Here is a 26078-nt window from a genome sequence, read left to right as displayed (position 1 = left end):
AAGACAATGTACCAAGTTAGCTCTTCCACACATCTATAGCAGGGACGCTGAAAAACTGCCCAAAAAGCTAAACTTGTCACAAAGCTTAGTTTAATTTGACAATCATCATAAGGCATCCATGTAAATTAAAAATTCCCACCAGGGACACATACATTCTCCCACAAAATAAAACGTGTTAAAACAGAGACCTGGGATTCCAAAAGATGCTAGTGGTTACTGGTCTTGGCCACACTGCTGCTGCTGGCAGCGGGGTCCAGGAGACGCAGCACCAACAGCGGCAACTCAGGAAGTGGAAAGTCAGCTTGCACAAATCTCTTTCAATAGAGCAACAAATAAAAAGAAAAGAGATTTGTACAGAAAACATCATTCTCCATCCTTTCTGGGAAACCAAACGAGAACAAAAAAGATAATCCTATTCAAGGAGCAAAGAGCAGAGCTTGGAGTTCTGAAGCCCGACAATGCTGATAGCCCATTTTGAAAACTAGTGAAGCACTACAGAGGCCTGAGTTTATTATTGCTTTATCCCAGTTCAGCCCAGGCTAAGGCTATGGTGAAGTCCAAATGAATTTAAAGCCAGAAAATGCAGATCCAGTAACAGCACCTAAGTCCCCATCCACACATGGGTGTAAACAGATACTTTTGGTGAAAAAAAAAAAAAAAAAATCTCCCAAATTTCCCCTCTTGCTGTGCTACATAGATCCCCATAGCAGGGCTAAAATTTGCCCTGAAGTCTGTAAGTTTCTTTTATCTCCTTTAGCTGAGCCTCATCCAAATGTTTTGCCTTTTATTCAAAAAAGTCCTCTATCCTGGTGATACATCAGTTCAAAGATGTTTTGTGGGAGCTCACCAACAGGCACACAGGTACCCAAAGGTTAAAAAGAATGTGGCACAGAGTCTAAGAACCATCACCTGTACTCTGTAATACCCAACGATGCTTTGCCCTCGGCTTCCTGAGACCAAACGGCACAGACAGAAGAGATTGTCCCCATCTCGCATGCCTGGCCAGTGATCAAGAGAAGTAGCATGCTGTGTTAAGGAAATGGCATCTTACCACCACCGTAAGTCAGAAAACAGACTCAGGTGAAGTGGGGCTTAAAAGTTTCACATCAAGAAAGAGGGTGCATCCCTCCTCACAGAGCAACTGTTATTCAGGCAAACATTATTCAAGGTGGTAAAATTTTAGCATGGATATCTCCATGGTTGGCTTACAGGCCTAACATATGCTAGGGATCTTTAAAAAAAAATTAAATTAAAGGTCCTGTTAATTCCTCCAAAAGGACAGAAGACTCACAGTGCATCTGACAAACACACATGCTACACATCCTAACACACTAACAGAGGTTGCAGCTAGACTTATCAAAACAGTTAAAAAAATTCAGGCATCCAGCTAGTACCAGAACTGATGGCATTTGGGCACCTAAATTTAACTTTTTTGAAAATTCAAGCCTACACATTTCTTTATTGCTTGTCCCATTGAGTGCAAAGGGAAAACTGAGGGCAGGGTTGACTACAGAAGGATTTCAAATCCATCATAAGGTTTCATTGTTCTTTTATATATATACTTATATATAAGTATATAAAAAGCATTATTATTATTTAGCCACCTGGGGGCAGGGGGGAACAAGAGCTTTTTAAGATTAGTTTCTTAATTATTTAAGCATTAGTCCCCTACTTCCCAAATCACAATACCTCTGTCACAGTAAGGAGCATAACATGAAAACATGTTTGCTGCCACTGACAAATCCCAAGCCGCCTCTTTGCAGAACTTCAGCCCCAATATCAGGATAATGGCAGTTTGACACATATACACTCCCCAGCAACATATGCACAGCAAGTCAGACATGTGTCAGTGGCCTCAGACAAAAAAGAAAAAAAAAAAAAACAAAACCAAAAAACAACGAAACCACCAACCAACAAACTTGGAGAAACCGTCCAGAAGAGCCTCAGGAAAGGGAACTATCCACTTTTCATGGAGAAGTAACTGCCCAGGAGTCCCTGCCCAGTATAAACTGAACCAAAATATCCATCCCACAGCTGAAGGAGATCTCTGAAACCTGGTAGTGTCACACGCTGGATACTTGAAGGCACAATTTGCTTTTTGTTTTGGGAGAGAAATCCAGTTACAACAACACATTGCAGCTGTAGGGGCTGAGAGAAAGGAGGCGACACGTGGTATCTTTCCTCTGTTCCTGTCCCCATTTTCAGGCTTCATGGCTGGCATGAGCTGGTGATCTAAGCAGACACATTAACATCCCTGAGTGAAATGGCACCATTTGTGGCCTCTGAGACTTTGTCCTCAAGCACCATTGCTGGTGTGTCTGTAGTGACTGCTGTAGTGTCTATGGCAGGAAGTGGATTCAAGCCCTGTGATAAGATTTGTTGGATGGTTTTCCGCAAATTGGGGTGCAGCTGGTTTTGGGTCTGGTAAAAAATTTCTAAGGCAAAAGACTTGAGGGTGCCAGTGCAAAGGTCCTCATAAAGTGGAATTGTATACATCCGAGACATCTGCAAAAAAGGAAAACTGGATAATATCACTTCAATAAAAGTCAAGAGGTTCAGCTCTTCTACAGCTATACTCCAACAGCCCTGAATGACTTCAGACTGGAGACAAGCAACACATTTCTTCAAAAGACAGCCGAGTCTATTCTAAGTAAGTTTAATGCAAAGATTTTTATGAATGATTTAAAAAAAAAAAAAAAAAAACCAAACCAAATTGCTCTCTAAGACTGAGCTACTTCTACAAATAATAGAACTATTTTTTAAAGGCCAAGGAGAAGAGGCCACACCGAACACATGCATTAACCCTTTGCTCCTGCACAGTAAAAACTACTGAAAGGAATTCGATGAGCCCTAGCCTTCCTTGAAGGGAAAATATTCAAACAATCACATGACTTAGTAGTGTGAAAATTTCTGGTCTAGAAAAGCCAGGGCTGCTACAAAGCCACACAGAAAATGCACTGGGCAGAGCTGGGACAAGGGTATTGAGGTAGGCTACAAAAGCAGAGACTATCTGTAGGCATTTCAAATTACATCTGCCCATTCCTCCCCACCCGCTAGCAGGTGAGCCATGCTCAGCCCCTTCGCAACACACCTGGTCTACACTTGGCCAGGAAGCAGAAGTTCCAAGGTCTTTCACGTCGCATGTCTCATGCACATGTCTCATGCACTGAGAGGTGCAGTGATTTTAATCCAGCAGTTAGTACCTGGTTTTCCAAGAAGCGACGGACTTTGTAAAGGTCTGGATAATAGTCATTTCGGACTACAATCTGCAACCAGCGGATACGGACTTCTGCATTCATGGAGTCCAACTGAGAGGAGTAACATTCCGAAAGCTTTTTTATCACCTCTGAAGAGAGCACATACACAGAGAAAGAACTATGACCTATTTTGTCAAGTTTGAGCATCTTCAGAGAATAATGAATCATCAAATCACAGAATCATAGAAAGGTTTGGGTTGGAAAGGACTTTTGAAGATCATCTAGTTCAGCCCCACCCTGCCACCGGCAGGGACATCTTTCACTATGTCAGGTTGCTCAAAGCCCCACCCAACCTGACTTTATGTGAATTATAAGGTCAATGAGGGGTAGGGCTCTTTAGAATTCAATTAATTATTCCAGGAATACTTTTCTACTATCCTAATAGAGTGCTCACCATGCGGCAGTGGTGACCCATCCAGCAACCTGTCCAAGAAAAGCACAGTTTGGAACGTTCTCCATTTAGTGAGGTCAGCACTGCTGGCAGCAGCAACAGAGTCCAGAGGCTCTGTGGTCCAGAGTTTGAAGAGCGTCTCCACTGGTCTGGTCAGACTGGATCCCTGAGATAAGTCTGGCTCAGCTAACGGAGGTCCTGTAGCATTGAGCCAACGTTCAAACTCCAGTCCTGGAATGAGGAGCACCAAAAATGTCGAGCAGGAGTCTCTGCAGGTGGCTTGGCTGCCTCAAGGTTCAGGACTGCTTCTAGCACAGTTAAGAAAGGTTCTAACAATAGCAAATCAGACCAACCTATAGTTACAACGACATAACAGTCTCAGCAGTCTCATCAGGCTAGCCTGTGTTACACCTGGAAGAGTGCCAGCAACGCCTCTCTGAATTTAACCATGAGTTTTCTAGAGCTCAACATTACAGTGAATAAGTACAAGAAACATACACGCTCTTAAGACAGACAGGATAACAAGTATCTATATCGAACTATGTCCTGATATGAGATTTTTTTTTTGTGAATGTATTTATCTTTCTCAAAATTTTGAGGAAGACTCAAGAATATGGGGAATACCTGCTTCATAAAAAAAAAAAAAAAGTGAGAGTACTGACTAAACTCCTCATATCTACCTGCAAAACCAAGCAATTTTAAATTTATTTATACAATCAATAACTAAAATAAAACAAAAATGTTTCTCCACAAGCAGCAGAGCTTGCAGAGCCTGGTTTCCAGCAGAGGCCCCCTTCACCACCTCAGCACTCCCAACCCATGGCAATACCACTGTACACCATCTACCCTAAAACTCCTCTCTCCTGCATCCCCTGAATGTCAGCCAGGCAAAAGTTAGCACGCACTGTGGTTAACTCATTAGCCAACCAGTGGGCCAGGTAAAACATACAGATGCTGAGCTCACGCTGCAGCTTTTCCCACAGTAGGCTCAATCACCTACATGCCTCCACAGGCAGTTTCCACAAAGCCTGTAGGAAGGTGGTATCCTTAAAAGCTTTAAGGACTCTACTGCCAGTTTGGTTTAATCTAACCAATGGGTTCAATAATTACGTGCAAGGAGGGACACATGGCAGGACAACATTAGTCTAATTTCTTTAAGCAAGTGGGCTAGTAAGCACCTAGTAGATTACATAATACCTTTCATAAATCCACCAGCAGCTATGAATAGAGGATATAAGGGAGAGTGAAACATTATGGAAGAGATTTTATATGCATGGATGGGACCTTGGGAAAAATTACAGTTCTCAAAGCATGTTTTCTGTAATTAAAATAGATTAAATTTCAAACTGTGTTCACCTTTTCCTTGCATTTGATAACGTTTAAATCTCACATGCACTGATCATTCTGTCTGCAGTGTGAAAGTTAATGAGAAAGTTAACTGAGGGCGACTCAGCTACTTAATGCCAAAACTGCCAGCAGTTTAAGATGTTCTCACTCCCCGACGTAGAGGCAGTAACAACAAGTCACCACAACCATTTATATCACAAACATTAGACTGTTGCCAAAGGGTTTTGTTTGCTTTCACATTTTCTTATGCATCCTCCAAGCCAAGCACAAAATTTATCATCCAGATTTTACAGTGTTTACAGTTAGCCAAGTGTATTTCCTACCTGCTTTGCTCTCGACACATTGCTCTTTCAGCTCTGGAAAAAAACTCAGGAAGGAATCCAGAAGATCTTGAGCCACAACACTGGTAAATTTGTACTTCTCAATGTAGGCCTGAAACAGTAAAAATGATAAATTATGGGTAGGAGAAAGCTTCTTTTTGATATAAAACCACTGCATGCAATTAAAAAAAAAAAAATCAAGAAAAATATTGTCCCTCCTCCCCCCACGAGGAGAGCACCATACCAAGAAGAAAACTGGGTAGCTGCAAATACATTGACAGCTGAGTACAGTGTTTTTTTCTGATAGAGATCACAGATACATTGACATATCGAGGGCAGAAGGTTTCCTCATACTTGACACTAGTGGAAATTCAGAACACAGCTGGCCAGTGTATTATTCACCGATAGATTATGGAATAAAGTCATACTTACAGAACTAAAGATAAAGATGGAATGGGGGATGGATGAGGAGAATAAAAACATGCATACAGCAAAAAAAGAAAAAGCAGTGAGTTGTGCCACTTTTCAAAAACAAGTCAATAGCTGACAATTTTCTACAGGTTCTGTAAATGTGCTCCAAGGCAACAAACCTGCCCCAGTATAGGAAACCACGACCTCTGTTGCCCTGGCTAAAAAGCACAAGCTAATACTTTTTAGTAGTGAACAAAGTCACATCATTCCAGTCACAATCTATGATGGAACAGCTTTCTAATTATGCAGAGCACAGGACAAGAGGTAGCAAAAATATACGATTACTCCATATATGGCATGTCATAAGCTCACAATCTGAGATGAAAGGAGAGCACGAGCACATTCATTTAAGAAGAATCTTGTAGAAAGAATCATCCAGGTTGACAGACAGGTCCACACCATTCTATCTCAGACACACTTGTATTCAACTTTACCCCTATCAGTTAGCCACAGTGACAAAACCTGAAAAAAAAAAAGAAAAAGCAGCTCTAAATCTCAAGAAATACACATGCTTATTCACACTCACTCTTAGGAAGGAGTCAAAGTGTCTTGGGTCACCACAGAGCTGGGACAGGTAGTAAACAAAGCAGTAGCCTTTCTCATAGGTGAAGAGGTTCATTAAATTGCTAGGATTTACACCTGAAAGGAGAACACAACAATGTTATAAGATACTCTAATGAGGACACTAATTCCCAACCCTTCCCAGTATACAGACCCCCCTAGAGATCATAAAGTCAAGATGTAGTGACTTAAAAACAAAGCAAGCCTGTTGTCAGTACCTTTAATTTACTGCAGTAAATTAAATGGAAGTAGTCCAAACACACAGGCTGAAAAATAAATTTAAAAAAAAAAAAAGAAAAAAATCAATCATTGTAAGCTAAGTATTAATTCCCAGGGGAACAAGTCACTTCAAATTAGAAGTTGCTGAAAACACACCTAGAATTTGAAGACAAATCCTGTTGGGTTGTTTTGGTTTTTTTTTAGTGCCAAACTCAGGCAATCACCATACCACAAATTTTTAAATATCTCAATTTACTATTTTTAGACTGGTTTATAAGCCAGCATTTCTTTTTAATTTCTTTATAAGGTATATGTAAAAATTAGTCTTTTTTCGTCTGTTACAGCATCGATACACAGACATTTTAAGTACAGCAGCTTCAGTCAAAGCAATACCTGGCTCCAGTTTAACCTGAAGCTTGCTGACCGGGTTGTCTTCTCCAAGGAGCTTCATCTGTCTGTGGAGAGCATCAAGGCGGAATGCAGTTTCCAAACATGTGAAGGCAGCTCCTACCCCAGAAAGAAACTTATTAGTTGTGGGAAAATAACTAGCAAAACCTGACCTGTGCAGAACTAGCACAGGTATACAAAATAAAAGGTACTGAAAAGGTAAAAGACACAATAGCAAGACAGAATCACAGTAATATAATGACAGAGAAACTTGAGTGCAAAAAAAAATCCTTGCAATGAAAGTCAGAACCTAAACCAGTGCATTTACTCACTCTGATTATGCAGCAGGCTGAACTGAAAAACAAAGTAGCATGAAAACTACGCTAAAGTTTACATCCTTGACATCATCTTATCAGCTCTTGCAAGATAAGCAAAGCAGCATTGGAATATCATACAGGTAACTTTCAAAGAGCAATCAAGTGCTACAAAAAAGCAGTATCACTGGTAGAACAGTAGACACAATTCCATATTGAGTGCCAAGATACTACTAAGAAAATGTCACCTCTTGTGAAAACAGAGAAGGATTAGATTTAGTTGGTGTATTACAGATCTAGTGGACCTTTTCTAAGCAGTATCTAGCATCCCACCTATGTTGTATCACACAGTTTTCACCTTTTGCCCATGAGGACTTCATTAGAGCTGCGACTGGGTAGGCTACTCTTTCTCTTCTAACTGCAGTGTAGAACATCCCATGCTTTCAAGCCAAACTAGCTGTATTACACTGGCAAGTCAAAAGATCTCTCCTATGCCCTTGCACACGTAAGCAGCTTCAGAAATGGATTTTCAGATTCAGAAGATACTTAATATCCAGCACTATTAACACTTTAACTTTCTTTGCTACGTTTTCAACCACAGGGCTTGTTACATAGATAAAATCTCAGAGTCTTGCTGTGCATACACAGGAACCCGATACAAGGAAAATGAGAATTAAGAAACGGGATGTATTTGGGACATAGAACCTGTACTGGCAGAGGAAGAGGCAGATGTGCTTTAGAGGGGAAAGCAAGAACCAGGATAGCTAGTGTTAAGGGCAATTATTTCAAGCTACAGGGAGGAGGATTAAGCAAGATCCAAGAGGTGTGGTAGTGAGTGGACTCCAATTTCTGTAAACAATGTCACTACAAAGATGCCTTTTTATTAACAGCAGAAGATACTCCAGAAATGACGTCAGAAATGGCAAGATTTAGATCAGAGGTTTGTCTTAGAAACAAAATGCAATGTAAAAAGAGCTTACTAAAGAATGGGACAGGGAAAGGCATTTCTTAGTTTCCTGAACAATTGCTTCTTGAAACAACCAGTTCTAAATTTCAAGAGAATAGACCAAAATCAGCAAGGATCTTGTCCTATATCAGACAGACAGACTAAGATGGGATAGAGAACAGGTCAGTATCTTCTGACCTATTCATATCATTGCCATATATAAGACAATGTGACTTAAGAATTACTCAACATAAAACAGCTTTCAAAGTTATATAATAAACATTGTAACATCTCCATATATGTTCACAGCACTTCCTTCCCTAAACTTCATTATCATCAGCTCATCCCCAAAAACAATATACATGAATAAAAACAAAGGCATCCTTCTAAACACTCTCGCTGCCAAGATTTCCAGGAATTTTTCCAAGACTGTTTACAGCAGATGCGTGAGAATATACACGGTACAGGCTTTTAAGAACATAACAGGACAAACTAGAGAAGTGTATGTTCCCATTATTCACTTCAGTAAAAGTCCAATTAAACTGAAAAGCAATAGGAATGATCTACCACTTACATATTCTAAAGACAGTACCATACAATTGACCTGTGGAATTCACTGACATAAGCAAAGGCAGGGCTGCACAATTCTACAGGAAGCCTCCAGTAGATAAACAGACAGCTACATAGACATGTACTTCTTTTTTTCCTCTGAGTGCTATGGCCATCATTCTTTCCAGCAGTAGGTAGCTTCTAACAGATCAGGATTAGAAAGACAGTTGTTCAGAGGATAGTTACTTCACAGTGTAACCATGATAAGATTTCTTACATGTTTCTCTGAAGCATCCTCTTCTCACATTGCCCTGACATATGAACACCTGCCCAGTTCCCAACAGTAGTTCCAAAGCTCCTACAAACATCCTTACAACGCTGTGCTAACACACCTCACTCAAAGCCCCTGTTACAGTATGAAGGTATCGATTCCACCCAAAGCCAAGATGCCAGACTCTAAGCATCTAAGATGTTCAATGCAAAGTTTGGTGATGGGTGTATTCCAGAAATAAAAAAAAGAAAAAGAGCTCTCTGCACACTTTTGAGCTTCCAAGGCAAATATTCTATGCAGCCAACTCTTGATCACTGGTTAGACATAGCATAAAGAGAAACATTACTGCATCTATACCATAGGTCTCAGTGGTGATCCGGCGCTGTGCATACGTGGCTAGCCCCTCGCTCAGCCACATCTCCTCCCATGTAGCATTGGTGACTGCATTTCCAAACCAGCTGTGGGCAACTTCATGAATGACGTCAATGATCAAAAACTCATCGCTCTCCAGAATGGAAGAGATAATGAAGGTCAGGCATGGGTTTTCCATGGCAACAATAGGGAAGGATGGAGGAAGAAAAACAATGTCATATCTAAAATTAGGGAGAGAGAAGAAAGAGAGGAGAAAGGAGATAGGTAAAATACAGCTATTTCAAAAGACACAGTAATTTTTTGTTGTTTTTAGGGAAGACTCTTCTGAGACTTTTGTGTGACTTCGGGAACAAACTTTCTAGACCAGTGGTGTCTAATTCTTCTGATCATGATATCACAGAGTTTATTCTGTTGGCCAAGGACCTGCTCACATTTGGACATAAAGACTAGACAGTGTTTTCATGTGCAACAGATCCAGTACTTCCCAGAAGCATCATGCTTCCTTCACAGCCACAAGCTCATCACAGGTCGTGTATCAGAGCCAGAAGCACTCAGTTTACATACGCTACCACGTACACAGTGTTGAGTCACCAGAGGCTCCCAGGAAAAAGAGAGGCTGGGAAGCTGTCCAATGATTGATTTGATGTACCTGCAGCGTCAGCAAAATTACTCTAGTCTGTCTGCTTCAGAACGTAACAATACTATTTGTTTTGTTTTCTAAATTTCTCCACCAATGATCAGCACTGGTACACTGGGCTGTGTTATCAGATTATTTCAAGCAACATTTTGTAAGTTAACAACACCACACTCTTCCTGCTTACCTTTAGCAAAGAAACATAGGAAAACTTTGTAAACATTTTCTCCCATCTAAAGAATGAAAACATTCTCTCAAAAACATTCTCTTTTAATATATAGTCAGGCTTAACTTCAGAAACCATTAATGTTGGTTTCAGGGACTAGGACTCTCACTGAGTCTGTACTGAGTCATGTTTTCAGCATCCTCAGGCATAGCACAGTAAATATATCATATGTCAAGTACCATATGTAAAAATAAGTAAGATAAATAAAAAAACCTGCCATACATTTTATATGGTGTCCGGCCCAATGTTGGACTTGCATCACAAAACACTGTAGTATGAAAAACCTTCACTCCTCAAGGAAGATCCACTGTTTAGAAACCTCCAGTTCTGCCCACCGTACCAGGCAAAACACCACCATGACTCCATGGTCCCCTCTGCCATTTGCAGAGACAAAACTCCAGAGTTTGTTTCCAACTACTACAGTACTGCCACTTGAGAGGCTCATTTGTCCTGCTATTGGTAGCACAGGGAGAAAGCATGATAATTTCTCAAGGTTGTTTTATTTTGTTCACATTACACATTCCTGAGAGACTTATTAAACCCACCTTCCCCATATATATGGGCCATACAGACTCTCTGCAGCTGTCAACCAGTGTTCAACAATGCCAGAAAGCTTGCTGATGGCTGTTGGCAGCAGGCAAGGCTCTGCCCACACTCTGCTCCTGTCAGGAAACAGAAAACATCAGGTGATACTTCAGCAAACTGAATTATCTCTTAGAAAAAATAGCCTGACTTCTTATCACACTTCCATGTATGGTAATAGCACTAAGAGGTCTCACATCAGACTCATGCCTTCTTTAGGCTAATATGGATGCATGGAAACAGATAATCAAAGATCCCTGAAATAAGGCAATGAGCCAAGTAGCTGTAATGACTACAGGGGACAATAAGCAACATTCATGAAAGAGGAAAATATCTTTGCCAGTGCAGTGCCATGAATTTCTTTACACCCAACTAAACCTCAAGCTCTCTAAACGCTCAGAGCTCATGGTCCCAACTGCTCCCTTATCAATGACTCGACATATTTACTACTTATAACATGAGGCACTGTACAGAGACACAAAAAGCAGAATCAACTCACTGCAAATCTTACCTTGGACCTATGTCTGCATGTATAAGGTCTCCTGCCACCAGGGCCACTAGGTAGGCAGGAACTGGATACTCCATGTAGAATTGATATACACCTTCCTCTTCTAAGTAGCTACTTTGGGTGGCACTCATCAACACCTGTATGCCTGCTGGAGCCTGGAAGACCAACATCATACACATCATCTCACTACATAATCACAGCTGAATGACTATACCACAGAGACCTCTGGGTCTTTTCATCTATGCCTGAGGATGGACATTAAAACCAACCATTTTGATAGCACAAAATATAAGATCTCTGTGACGTTTTTATACCACAGTCTACCCAGCCTGTGAAAATATACCAACCAAAAACATTACTCCTCTTATACTGCCTGGGTTCTTATGCCAGCTGCCCCAAAAGTACCCACATATCAAATTATTTCATCTACACAAAATAAAACATTATTTGATCCTGCTTTCATAAAACTTGGGATTTTCTCCTTTCAAGAAATGATAAAAGTATCATCATTGATGAGTATTATCATCAATAACCACTACTGCAAGTGACAGCCAAATCCTCTCTTTCATATTATCCGCTTCACGGTTACTCTTTCAGTGTTGAGTACAGGGAAGGCAAGACTCAAGTGTGACAGGCAACAGAGTTGCCTTTGTGGCAGTACCCTGATTCTGGCCCAAGAACCAGAATGGGATCTAAAAAAATCCAGTGTTTTTTGTAACACTAAATGTCACAATTAATATTTTATATCATATGTACATACACAATGTAACTATGGTTTCACAAGTTAAAAGAGCAGCTGAGTGCTCCGTGAACCATTTATAGCCACTCGGTCACTTACCTTGACAGTAGCTGAATAGGTACATTTCACTGCTGGTGTGTCAAAGCAGGGGAAGAAGGACCGGTTACACACTGAGTGGCCCTGCGTGAAGACAAATGGCTTGGCATTGCCATACGTCAGTTCGGGATCCAGCCACCAGATCTGTTGAAACATGATGTTGAAGAGGTGAGGGAAAGGGACAAAATCATAAGGATGAACTGCCAAATAACAAAACCTGAAATCAACAGGATTGTAGGGGGTGAGCTCAGCTGCTTGGCTCCCCAAATGTGCCTGGCACAGGGCACATTTGCATTTTTAACAACACATCTTTCTACTCCTGTTTATAATTTCTTACTGTCTGAACACCGAGTAGTGCCACATAACACAGTGTCTTCTAGCCACTCACTATTTCTGTTGTATCAATTTGCTTGGTCAATAACAAGTCCCTAACAAACATTCACACAACCTTCTTTTCTCAGAGGGAGTAGTCTGAGTATCTTAATGATTTTAATTCAACATGAACAGGAGTAGTAGGGGTCAGGTAACACAACCTGATTAAAAACAAAACAAAACAAACCCAAACCCACAAACCAAAGAACCCTGAGGCTGAACAATGTACACAACATTACCTCTGACCCTGACACTGCCCTGCTGGCTGAAGCATCAAACACTTTGACGCTACACAAAAAAGTCAGTATATGTAAGAAACATCTGGTCAATGACACTGGAGGCCTCTTTTTACAGAGCGGATAAGGAGATTCTGGGTGGTCACAAAAAAAAAAAAAAACAACCAACAAACAAACAACAAAAAAACACCACTAAGCATGTCAATTTTCAGTATCAAACAGCAAATAAATCATGAGTCAGACCCTCAGCAGATAATTAGAGCAGATTAAGAATAATATTAAAAAGTGCAGTTATTTGCCTTTTTTTTTTTTCCTGTTTCAATGTAATGTTTATGCTTTCACATGCTCCCTGCCTCCAACTTTGAAGTGTAGGAACAATTTTGAATAAGGATTTTCTTGTAATCCTTGAATGCTGGAGCTGAACTTTTACGGAAAATATCAAATATTGTGAAACTTGCAATAAAGTTGGAACCACTGGAAGTCTTGGGAACAGCCAAGCACAAGGAATAAAACTTTTGAGTCTGCTGAATTCTTAGATCAAAGTAACCAATAAATCTGAATTCAGGGAATAGCAGTTAGTACAGACACCAGTTCAGTTCTGGTCCTGAAGAGAAAGCAATGAAATACTTGCAGAAGAGAAGCCTGGGTCCTATGTCGGCTCTCATTTTAACAATTACATTTCTGCCTCCTAGTTAACCTTTCTGTGTTCTGGAAGTCAGTTCTCTCTCTCTCCCTCTGTCCTATGAAGTCACTCTTTGTTACCGTCTTCCCTTGCCTTTAGACCCTTTTCCTCAGACGCCAGTGTGCTCCTCTCCCAAATCATCCACTCCAGCAGCACCCCTGGGGATCAGTGAAAGGTAAGGAAAGGAAACATACTGCCAGCAGCTTTCAGTTACTCATGTAGAGGTTCACACTTCCACTGGCAAATGTTTTGGGTTTTTTTTTTTAGGTGGGAGGCATTACAAAATTAAAAACAATTATCGAGACGTAAAATTAATCTCAGAGCACTGTTATTATCTTGAAATTTGTTTTAAGATTATCCTCTTCTTTTTTAAGCCTGTTGGGCCAGAAACATGCTTAAAGCATGACTTCTGACAAACCCTGCCTCACTTACACCATGAGGGCCAAGACTACGCATCTATTCAAATCCACGTGCCGCATTTCAGCATACCACTGGCCAAATCCATAGGTCACAACTGAGGTGTGCTACACAGATACACATTTCCACTCCACAGATACCTACATTTCACGGCAATGCACACTGTCTCCGCAATGTGACATTGTGGAACTGGAGACAACTATTCCAGAAGGCATTTGGGGACACGTCTCATTAAAACCCACAGTCTGAAACTAAATAGCTTCTGCCCAGAACACATATTCACATAAAAATTCAAGTTCTATGTTTTAATCCAGGGTAGTAGCTTTCTAATGATCCAGGAAAAAGGCACAGAAATTAAGTTTTTAAATATCTGCCCCAATGACAACTTTCAAAAACACTCCTCTGAAGAGACTTTGTGCCCGGATCACAAAATCTGACTTACGATCTGTTGCTGTTAGACCCTGATGAAGGGATTCACCCTCAAAAGGTTCTGTTTCCTTTGCTTTTGGAGAGGCAGAAAAGGCTAACAAAGAAAACAGATAAGACACCACCAGACCTAAGTTGCAACACTAGAGTAGGAAGGAAAAAGGGTTGACAGACAATGTCTTTAGAGCTGAGAGATAAGGGGAAGTTCTCCCTGACCAGCGCAGGAAGAAAACATAAGCAGGAAGCAAAGGGGAACTGAGAAGCTGACTCTTGTTTACAAAAAGCTCCATAAATTAAGGACAATTTCTTTTCAGCCAATCCCCTAAATTTGACATTTGGTTGAAGTTAAATGAAGCACCAACCCCACAAGCCAAGAGGGAAAACATTTGCAGAGGATGAAGTATTTTTTTCCCCTATTTCCTAATGTCTGCAGCTACATGCAAGCCTCTGTGTCTCTTTCCAGATGCACTTGGAACAATGATGAAAGTTATCCTGAAACAATATAAATAGATCTGTAATATAAATAACCAGTCTATGCTGTTGGACAGAGGCAGGACTATGGACTGGGGAAAACAAGTATAAGTAGCATCCCAGAAAGGAGTGCAAGAAGCAGGGTACTGCTGGGGAGGAGTGTGGAGCAGTACACAGGGACAGAGCAGTGTTTGGGGCCATATCATCTACCCTACATCCAAATCCATCCTGTGCTCCTCTTTGGAAGTACATGTGACATCATTGTAATGCTCATCATTTTTATCCAGTTTTCCATGTATACAGGAGAACTGTTTCATGATGCATTTCAAGTAAAGAGATCTGCTGCTTAGTTCCTCTGCTGAACAGAGGCCTTGGGCAGCCCATGTTTCCCCCTGCCCACATACTACAAAGAAGCTTACACTTTATAAGGCACCTGCCAAAAGTATAATTTTTATTGTTTTAATTTATAATCTTTTACCCAAGTGCAGCAAACGACAAAGGCAGTTAGCTAAACCTTTTCCAATTTTAAATCTCTCCATGTTTCTACCTGCATTATTGATGAAGCTCCCAAGAGCTCCAACACCACAGCTTCTGTTCTAGACAAACAACAAACCACTCCATCTGATGACAAGGTAAACCACACGTCTGAGATGGAGAGGATGTGACAGGCGCAAGGCACACCTGGAAAGCAAGTCACCCCAGGAGGACTGAGGAATCAGGACAAATGTAATGGAACGATGGGGAAGTTTCCAGCACTGCAAAAAGGGCTGTTCTTTTTGCTAAATCCTGAAGATGAGGAAATGCTATCATTTTTTGTACCAGAACACAGAGAATGGTTTGCCTTTAAGGCTGTCATGGAAAGAAAATAGCACTGGTGTTAACATGTGCGTTGCCAAATCAGAGGTGGGACACAGTGGGCAAGAGACAGATGGAAATTTTTCTCTCCAAGGAAGACAAAAACCCCTCCAAATCTTATGAAAGACTATTTGTAGGACCAAGGAGTAAGGGTTGAGGGAAAGGAAGGGGAGGAAGAGTGGAACTACTGTCACTGACACACCTGATCGGTCTGTGCCTTCAGCCCACACCATGAGAGATATACAATGTTTATGACAGTCTTGCTTCTGATGCAAACTGATGATGCACAGAGCATATGGTTTCCTAACAGCACAGGGAGCTGGAATGCTCTGTGAAAGGCAGATTTAATCTCTCAGCTGTCTCTCAATGTCCATCAAGCAACCAAAGATCTTGGCTCCTTCCTCCACACGAGAAATAATGGGACAGTCAAATAACATATCCAGATGGCTCCAACCAAGTATGTCAAGGCAACAGGTTTCCAATTTTAAACAGACTATTGCCGCTGCTGATCTCACTGCCAATGCCAACACATCCATGCTGCATTGTAGCATGAATTTACTGGTTTATAGGTCCTACAGAAAATAAACCCTGACCTAAAAATATTATATTCAGAGAAAGGTCAAAGAAAATAGAACTTTTAGAAGAAGAGATCTGACACTGTAAATTGCTTCACTTACACAGAGAAAACGGGCTGTGAGAAAATGTACTAGACCCTAGTATAAACCCGTTCACCCTTATACACATATGGGTTACTCATCCCTATTAAAATGCAACGCTAAGCTGAAAAACAGCAATGACAGATAGCACTACAATAGCATGAAGTGACTTTGGATCCAAAAAAAAAAATAGTTTGGCATGCTGAACATGAAGGGCTAGAACAGGTGCTACTTGAGGACAAATATTTTGCCAGCCAAAATCTACAATAGTGAGTGAGGAAACGTGGTAGGATTTATGTCAGTGAGCATGCCTGCTTCTACTTTTCAGTATCACTTGAAAAGGGCAGTGCATGCCCCTGACACTGTAACCATCAATAATCTTTTGACACTAGCCCTTGCAGCTTCATTTCAACTGAAGCAGTACAGGCCATTAAAGGTACAATAAAGACTGCAAAAGGCAGGATGAAGAAGAGCTAGTTCATGTCTGATCCAGGGGAAACAAGACAAACAACAGAGGGAGGTGAAGAAATGCCCTACTCTCAGCCTCCTCAAATATGTAACATTGAGGCTGGGTTGTGTGCGGGGCCAAGGAGGCAACATGTTAATGCAAGGTGAGACACTAAATGAACATCACATCAATCAGTGCTCTGAGCCTTCCAGAGGTTTTCAGATCATTTCTAATGCCAAGTCTCAGATCAGTATTCCGTTACATCTCAGATCATTTCTTCACAGACACAGCAGGACAGCCTGCCGCTGCAGCAACAGGGCTAGCAAAACCTCAGAGAAAGTACAGGCTAACCCAGAAATAAAACAATTTGTTCAAGAGGAGGAATGTATGTTACTGTGTACTTCTGGAAGCATGGCTCAGCCAGACTGAGAATGATTACAGAGCACACAGCAACACCAAATTAGCTATAAAGTCTTCCCACCATAAACAGGGCATAGAGTAGACAAAAGAAACAGGTTTCTTCATCAAATCTTGAAATAAAATATAAAGAACAGAATCTACTGGACGCACTGTGGGCCCTGAAAGACATCTCCCACGCACCTCCTCAGTGCAGAAAAAACTTCAGCAGAGTATTGTACAAGGAAACATTAAGACTGAAAGTTCCAGAGGATAAAAGGAACAATATCCTCACTTACAAGTGGATGTGAATTTTAATTTCACCTCATTTTTGAACTTTTAGGGAATGACCATAACGTTAAAAGGTCACCATATAACAAAAGGAAACATCTGTCAATAAAAATCTTCATGTGAAACTCACTACTCCAAGTGAGCAAACATATTAAGACTATCCAGATCATTCTAAGGATGAAGTTACTTTTGTCAGTTTCAATGTAATATTAAAATTAGACAGAAAAAGATCCAGCAAACTTCTTCCATTCAGCAACGCTTTCCTTACATAAGGAAAGGCCTAATACACACTTGCTATTGGGTTATTTTGCATACAACCGTTATGTTGGGTTCCTGCTCTTGCTAAATACATTGTAATAGTCAAACAGATCCACACATTCGCTGGTTTTGATCAATGCAATGGCAATGCCAAACCAGCAGGCTGAGAGTCAATTCCACTAGGAAAGGCAAAAGCATCAAAGTCACAAGACTCTCAAAAAACCCCATTCCTTTTGCATATAGAATCATGAAACACATGATTGATATATCAGTTTAACTCCCAAACCAAATAGACTATACAGTAACAAAAAGAACTGATGTTCAAGTTGATAACTTTGTATTTTCACTGTCATCACTTCTTAAAAACACAGATTTCTGCTAGAAAGCACCTAAAAGGCCAGGAAGAAAGTGCTTCTAAATACCAGGGGTTTAAAAGAAGTGACAGAATTTACAGAGCATCTCCCTACTGAAGAAGGCTCATCCACACAGACACGGAAGCACCTCCCATGGCCACACTGAAATGGGGTGTTTTAGGCCATTTCTTATCCTTCTTTTCCAACAGGTAACTTGTCGGAGTGTGTGGAATCTCCCCCAGCTCTTCTCAAAGCTCCTGACCATGGCTTGTCAGAACGTCAACCTAGGTGCGCAAGGCCCGATTTTGTAAGCACCTGGCAAAACCCACGGGGAAACTCCTGTATTTGTGGATTTCGTAACTTGTCCTGAAGAGTTCTGTCAAGGCAGGAGTTTTCAAATTTTCACGCTCCTCGCCAACAACTGCAATGCCCTTAAAGGACGAAAAAACTTTAAATTTACTACTGTGATGGGGGATGAAGAGACTTGGGGGCCACGGCAATGGGGGAAGGAAGGAGGGAAGGAAGGAAGGAGGGAAGGAGGGAAGGAGGGAAGGAGGGAAGGAGGGAAGGAGGGAAGGAGGGAAGGAGGGAAGGAGGGAAGGAGGGAAGGAGGGAAGGAGGGAAGGAGGGAAGGAGGGAAGGAGGGAAGGAGGGAAGGAGGGAAGGAGGGAAGGAGGGAAGGCTGGGTTGGTTCGAGCATCACTGCTGAGCATGACATGGGAGCGGGCAGGGGACTGGCATTGCCGAGTGCTCCTGTGGGCAGGGGACAGATGCTGCTGACAGGCGGCTGTCAGGCAGAAAGGGAAGAGGCAGCGGAGGGACGGGGACGTAAAAGGAGGAGCTGACAGCGAAATACCTTCCCCGCCGGGGTGCTTCCCTGGTGGTCAACTACAGCAGGAGAAAAAAATGCGAGAAAGGCGCGGGAGGGCACCGCCAGCCGCCCCGGGACTAGCTTTCCTATTTTCTCTCCCCAGGCCCGCCCCACCACCCTCCCCGTACTCACGGCGGGGCCGTCGGCCGTGGTGTAGCGGACGATGATCTGGAAGGGCTGGTGCGGCTGGAGGGCGGCGGGCAGGGAGACGGTGAGGGACGAGCCGTAGTCGGTGAAGGGATCCACCCGGAAACCGAGCGGGCAGGCGGCGCAGGGCGGCTGAGCGAAGAGGGGCAGCGGCGGCGGCGGCTCGGAGGCGGCGGCGGCGGCGGGCGGGGGGCTGGCGGGCGGCTCCGGCGGGGGGGCGGCGGGCAGCGGGCCGGCGGCGATGCAGGGCGCCGAGAGGAAGGTGGCGGTGGCGGGCGGGCTGGCAGCGCAGGGCGGCGCGCAGGGCGGCGGCGGCGGCGGCGACGGGCAGGGCGGCGGGGGCAGCGGGGCCGGGGCGGCCGGCTCGGCAGGCGAGAAGGCGAAGGAGCAGGGCGCTTCCCCCGCCGCGGCCCGGCGGTAAGCGGCCGAGAGGACGCGCAGGGCCGGGTGAACGTCCAGCACCAGGGCGCGGGGCTGCGGCCGCAGGGCGCAGAGCTCCAGCACCAGGCAGCCCGCCAGCGCCCGCGCCTCGGGCCGCAGCTCCAGCCCCAGGTGCAGGTGGCGGAGGCTGAAGAGCTGCGAGCTGGAGGCCGAAGCGACGTCCGGCGGCGGCTCGGGAGGCGGCGGCGGGGCCGGCGGCGCCTCCGGCCCGGCCGCGGACCCTTTGCGGCAGCAGCACAGGCCGGGCGGCCGCGGAGCCGGGGCCGCCATGGAGCGGCGGAGGAGGAGGAGGAGGAGGAGGAGGCGACGGAGGCGGCGGCTGCTATGTGAAATCCATGGGCGGGCGGGGAGGAGGGGAGGCCCCGGCGGCCGGAGCGACCGGGGCGGGGAAGGGGGGGGGGGGGGGGGGGGGGGGGCGGGAAAGGGCCGCGCAGGCCCCGCGCGGCACCGGCCGAGGGAGCGCAGGGCCCGGCTTCAGAACGGGCGGCACGGCCGCCAGGGGGCGCCGCGCGGGTGTGTGGGGGGGGGGGGGGGCGCGCGAGGGCAACCCCGCCCCGCCCCTCGCGCTGAAGCTGCGCGCGCACGGCCCCGGCCCCGGCCCCGGCTGAGGGTGCACGCGGCGCCTCCGTGTCCCGTCGTGTCCGTCCCCCCCCCCCCCACGCCCCGCGTGGACACCCACAGCCCACACACACACACCCCCACAGTTAACACGGCAGCTTAAAACGTGCACGCCCACCCGCAAGGATACCCCCGGAGCTTTCCCCGTGGGCCGTCCCCGCGGCCCCGCTGCCGCCCCACAGCCTCTCTGCTTCATTTCTCACCTTGCCCCCCCCCCCCCCAAGACAAACAGCCCCAAACCCTTCCCGCCACGGGTGGCAGCAGGGCTGTGGCACGCACCCTCATCCCACTGGGACCGATTTTGGCTTCCTCCGTCCTGATCCTGGTCACACTCACCGCGTGTGGCTCACGGTCTAACCCTAAACAGCCTCCCTCTACCAGCACCCCCTAAACCCCCTTTTTTTAATCTCTTCCCTCCCACTTTGGCTGCCCGCAGTTGCCCACCTCCAACGCTCTCTCCAAACTGCCCCTAGATCCCAGCTCAGATGTAACGTGCTTTACTCAAGGCAATCAATCACACACCATCCACCACCGCCTTCCTACATCGGAAAGGACAGAAACCACAAAGTTATCATGTTTATATAACCGCTTGCTTCTGTGCACAGCAGCAGTTGGGGACTGTAAGACAGAAGGAAGGAGGTGTGCTGGAAGTAACCGTGATTGGAACTCCACACAGCCCAAGAGCCGCGTACAGGAAATCTCTCTGCCCCATGGAATCTGTCAGTTATTTTCGCTGCTACACTTTGCCTACCTCAGGCACCTGATGAGTCTCCGAGGCACATCTTTTGGATGACACGGGAACATTTATTACATGGCTGTGGGTTTAATGAACACAGAGTGGTACACCCTAAAAGCCTCCCAAGCCCCACACTAGAGACAGCGGCACCCACACCAAGTTCCAATCAAGTTTCCGCTCTATTGTCACGCTCGAAGCAGAAACTGTGTTCCCAGCACAGTTCGGCTGCTGTCACCAGCTGAACCAAGGGTAAACCAAATCACAGTATTACCTTAGACCAACCCGAACCTGGGACTATAAAGAAAACCTCTGTGTGATTGCTTATATATAGTAAAACACACACTACTGTTGCAGTAAAAAGTAAGAGGGCAGCATTCAGGAAAGCTCTTTGATTGATGAGGGCATTACAGCCACCCTCCATCTTCTCAGTAAGTTATTTTGAAGCACCTTCAAGAAGAAATTTTGTCTTCGCCCAATCCCCTTCTAAGAGAAACTTTTTGTTCTGACACCTTTCCTCTCCACATCCTCTTTTTATAAAACAAATTTTCTGTATTTATCCTTTCTTTCTGATACCTTCTCTCACTCATACCATTTGCCTTTTGAAATATTTGAAATAATTGTGCTTCCTCAAGCTTTGTTCCCAGCAATGTACTAAGACTGCTCAATCTCCCTCTGGATTTCATCTAGGGGTAATCTGCAGACCATAGCCCCAGCAACCTCAGGATCTGACCCTGTATGATCTTCACCACAGGTAATGGGGAAGTCTCAGGTGTTCAAGCTAGCACAGTTTCAGGGCCTGACTTTGGACTTAATTCCATCAATCTAACTGCACATCAACTCCATTGGGTAATTTTAGAAGAATCCTACCCGTGTTTTGATTGAAGTCCAAAGCAAATACAACATTTCCATTCATCAGATAGCTGAGATGAGCAGGAATACAATCTCTCTAAGACTCTCTAAATTTAAAATAATGAATTGGGATTGGCTGCTCTCACTGCATTTGTACAGAATAAGTAAAAATGATACAACTGAAATTCCTGAGGGTAATACAGCGAATCAGTTATCTCAGGCAAATCTCTCTCAAGTTGCACACCTGTTGGTCTTGGGCCCCAGCCCTTGCTGTATACTAAGAAGGATGTGTTATCTCCATGCTATTTTGGGTAGGATCTCTTTAAGAAAAGCCTCTGTCTCAATCCCACAGTCTTACTCTGCTCCTCGCAGGATGAAGTCTTCTCTGGGATGTCACACTATAAAATCTAAAGCAGGATCCAATTCCTGAAAATTCCCATCATCATCATCATCAAGCTCTTGTAGAATACTTCAAAGATACAGATATTTCAGTCTCACTTATAAATATCAATGTTTTTCCTTCCATTTCAGTGACAGGGCCCTGGGCCAGGCCTCAGCTTGCTCCTGTGGTTCAGGATGAAAGCCAACAAAAAAAATTACTACTAGCCATGTAAGAAGCAATACTTCTGTACTGTCTGCCAGACAAGTGCCAAATGAAGCAGGTAAGTGATTACAGCAGAAAGAACGTTTCCCTCTGGCAGTCTGCTTCCTTGATTCCAAAGTAACAATGCTGGAGCTAAGGTTTGACAAAATGGTTGAGCTAATCCCTGCTGTCCACAGATGACTGTTCACCTGCTCCATCACAGGCACTTGTTTGACACCTCCTTGAGCTATTTCAGCTCGCTGAAGCAGCAGGGAAGTATTCACTTTTATTAGGAGAGTGTAACTGGGAAGCAGCAGTTTGGTACAATGAATCCCAAGCGTAGTTTCCTCTCATACCTATGCTAGTGTTACAGTTAGCACCTACTGAAAAACGCAGCCCCACTTCACCTCCCTTCCAGGTGTGCCTTCCTGTCTCCTTCTTTGTACAGCATTCCTGCTTTTGGAGGGTGAACTTTCTGCAAGTTAGCTTTCTGAACCGGGTCACTGCTGGACCAGGCAAGAGCCAGTGCTGGCATCGGGAAAGTGGAAGGAACTCCCATCCTGGAAGAAGAAGGAGGACAAGATCAGGATGGCTCCCCTTTTGCCCAGACTGCCATTAGCTCAGCCCTCGCTGCAAAACAAAGCCACACTGACCCCAGTGGCACTTGAGAACTAGGTACATTAGCCCTTTTCCTTCAAGGAAAATACTGAAGTTTCTGGGGTAAACTCAGTTCTGCAGGGCCCAAGACAATCCTGTCCTTGACGGAGTTGCATGTGACAACTGACTAAACTGTTTTAACCACTTCACTGTCTTAGGCAGATGCATTTCATGTTCTCTCCCCTTAAGGTATTCAGCCTTCATCTTCATGTTCGACCCAGCTCTACTTTTAGGGAAGAAGCAAGTCATTACCTCTTTGGCCTATCACCCCTGCTCCCTCTTGCCTCTCCCCAGTTTCTTTTTGTCCTCAAGTTTCTGATGAAAAAAGACCCCCCTGCTTAGCAGGGTGTTCTTTGGAGAGAGGCCTATTACTTCTCCCTTTCCTCACCACAGTTTACAGTTGAATTAAGTAAAACTGAGCAAAATGGTGGCCAGTCACTGACATAGAGTAAGCTTGGGTCCAGGCCTGCAAGCAGGTTAAGATCTGTGCTAGGTAATTCTTGTGTCGGACAAGGCTTACTAAGGAACTACAACAAATGACACTTTTTGTGCTATCTTCAAGCTGCAGTCTAAGCTGTGTTCATGCCATAATTTGCCTGTGGTATTGGTAGGTAGAAATGCTTGTTGCTGTAACTTTGCAGTCATGTCACGTTATAAACAGTAATGCCTGCAGGTAAAGAAAGTGGAAAAATCTGAGCCTAAGGAGGATCTTCTGTATTCTGTCTGAAACCCTCCTTGATACTTGGCTTGAATACTTGCACTATAAATTATTACTCCCTGTACTACTCAACATAAACATACATATATTGCAAGCCACCTCCATGCTGGAGGGCACAAAAATTACCCACTACACAAAGGAAACACTTCCACTCTGAAGGAAGAAAGATCAGGCCATGATGAATAGACAAGAAAAACAAAACAGCCTGCAATCACTGTCCCCCAGGGCTCAAAAAGGTGAGAAGTGATTTATGTGCCCAAAACAAACCACTTAAGCCAGTAAAATTTACAAAACCCAAAATAGTTTTATTTAATTTTCAGATTTCTGCCTCAGTGAGACATTTTGCAAACATGCTAAGGCTACAAAATGTCCAAGTTGACACAGACATGCAACGCTGACCATTCAATAAGTCACAGCTATTATAGGAGCGACTGTGCCCACCCGGGCCACAGGTCCCGTAAAACAGGGATGGTGTACAGTGATCATGGCAACATACTATGCAGGACCTAGTAACCTGAGGTAGGTCTCTTTACAGTAAGAAAACAATGTCCTACACCAGTGTTACATCCTGATCAACAGGAACCTGTTTAAAGTTCCAGAAGACATGGGGTGGGGGACTGCTTCCTTAACAAGTGTGCAATAAAGAAACAGGAAATATTGATGTTGTTTAACCTTAGTATAAGTGAGCAGAACAAAGAGTTAGTGTTACCCATGCCAATGACAGCCAACCTAAACCTCTGAGGAGTGTTAGCAGCTTCAAGATAAAGGACTCAGTCAGCTGAAGCAACTCTGAAAAGGCTTTCCTGCTAGCATACAGGGTATGACTTCAATCTCAGGATTAATTTGTTACAGATCATTCCACGAACAGTTAGATTTTGGTTGTGTTCAATCAGCAAAGCAGGAAGAGCTTGGGCTTGCTTGCATTAAAATAAACCCTGCTGATACAGTAAGAAATACTGTATCAGGACACTGAGAATATACGAGGCCTTAATGTGACCTAGAAGTGGTTCTCCACTCAGAAGATCACTAAAAACCCTGCTTTGGGGAAGCATCATGGGAAGCAGCAGCCGCTGCTGTGGTGAACAAAGCGATGCTCCAAATAGCTTTGATAAATTACAATGCAATAAGTACACCACAGAGCTCTTCTCCCCTGCGCTAGACAACAAAGATGTGACAATAAAGGACACTATTGCAAAGCTTCACTCCACCCAGACACGCAGAAAATCCGGCACTAGGAAAAGACCAACTGTAAAAGACAAAATAGTGTCTGATACAGTCCGATAACAAAGCCAGATCTCTGGTACCATAAACTGTACAAAAATGATAGAAAAGAATATGCACTGTTATTAATACAGTGCTTATTTTAATATAAAATAAACAGCTTACATTTCCACTGTAAATATAGGCTATATACAGAATTATGTATAGATATAGCTACATGTATAAAGCTTCATTATAGGCCTCTGATACATTTATAACTATGGCTCCCTGAACCATCTGTAGAGTGCATTTAATAACAAAAAATTAGTAATATGATTATGGAATAAATACAATAATAAAAACGAACAATTCTTCTGACATGGTTTTAAAAACTCTGACTTGACACGTGGTGAAAATTAAAAGATGAAAAGGCAATAATCTGCTTGAAGGAGGAGGAGGAGGAGGAGCTGGCCTGCCACAGGCAGGGAGTGTAGCTCTCCAAAATTAAAGTGACTTTGCCCTGAATTTTAGCCCTTGACAGCAACCTTGTTCTCTGCAGCAGCAAACATAGCATAGAAGCGCGAGTTCTCATTGGCCAGAAGGGCAGATGGCGTGTCGAATTCCACTACCTGAAAGCAAACAAGGCAGTTAAAGTATGTCAGTAAAAACCAGCAGAAAATGGATTTCCACCCCTTGGACTTGCGACACCATAGCTAAGAAGCCACAACATGGCATTTCTCTTTAGGTAAGACAACAGGCGGTGAAAGTATGCATATTTATGTGTACGTACTGTAACCTGGGATGCTTCAAACCAGCTGAGACAAACACTGGTACTACACAGCAGGAAGCAACCTCTGGTGGCTCCAGCAAACAGAGGCAAATACAATGGGTTTTTGCCTTCTCTACCTTTAAAAGCCTTACCAAATGTTTTTACATTTGATTTAACTGTTTATGGCTCTCACATGGAAGCCTGAAAAGTGGGTAAAGTATCTCTCCTATGCTCTCATAGCAAAGGGCTTCGTGGAAGTAATGGGAAGCTGCCACTGAGCCCCAGCAGAGATGCTTACATTATTACCCATCTCAAAATTAACCTACAAAGGGAGTTTTAAATACGCTTTTAAAAGAGAGACTGTTACTCTATGGTACTTTCTTGGAGTGTAAAAGAAATTTTGCCTTCTTTGATCTTGTCACGGTCAGGCAATGACTG

The 26078-nt window shown here is 43.9% G+C and overlaps 2 protein-coding genes and 1 long non-coding RNA gene across 3 annotated transcripts in view; 1 reads left to right on the top strand and 2 right to left on the bottom strand.

Annotated features, from left to right (window-relative positions):
* Window positions 1-73: 73 nt before the first annotated feature.
* Window positions 74-19922, bottom strand: RNPEPL1 (arginyl aminopeptidase like 1). The gene is made up of 11 exons (XM_042795081.1): window positions 19055-19922; window positions 12194-12334; window positions 11359-11510; window positions 10811-10927; window positions 9391-9626; window positions 6960-7073; window positions 6313-6425; window positions 5319-5427; window positions 3652-3879; window positions 3204-3346; window positions 74-2505 (listed from the first exon to the last, which is right to left on the bottom strand). Exons 1-11 carry the CDS (start codon window positions 19778-19780, stop codon window positions 2233-2235), a joined length of 2352 nt encoding a protein of 783 aa, XP_042651015.1. The 5' UTR covers window positions 19781-19922; the 3' UTR covers window positions 74-2232.
* Window positions 19432-24081, top strand: LOC122153676. Its single transcript, XR_006165525.1, has 2 exons — window positions 19432-19486; window positions 21552-24081. It is a non-coding gene; the product is annotated as an uncharacterized LOC122153676 (long non-coding RNA).
* ABCC5 (ATP binding cassette subfamily C member 5) overlaps window positions 23956-26078 on the bottom strand; it is a 51047-nt gene continuing 48924 nt past the window's right edge. Inside the window, 1 exon segment of the mRNA XM_042795072.1 lies at window positions 23956-25500. Coding sequence (XP_042651006.1) covers window positions 25399-25500 — 102 coding nt within the window. The 3' untranslated portion in view covers window positions 23956-25398.

This window comes from Tyto alba, unplaced genomic scaffold (assembly GCF_018691265.1).
Source record: "Tyto alba isolate M040663 unplaced genomic scaffold, T.alba_DEE_v4.0 Super-Scaffold_10, whole genome shotgun sequence".
NCBI lineage: Eukaryota > Metazoa > Chordata > Aves > Strigiformes > Tytonidae > Tyto > Tyto alba.
The sequence above is the reverse complement of the archived record's forward strand: the minus strand, read 5'-3'. Positions and strand labels throughout refer to the sequence as shown.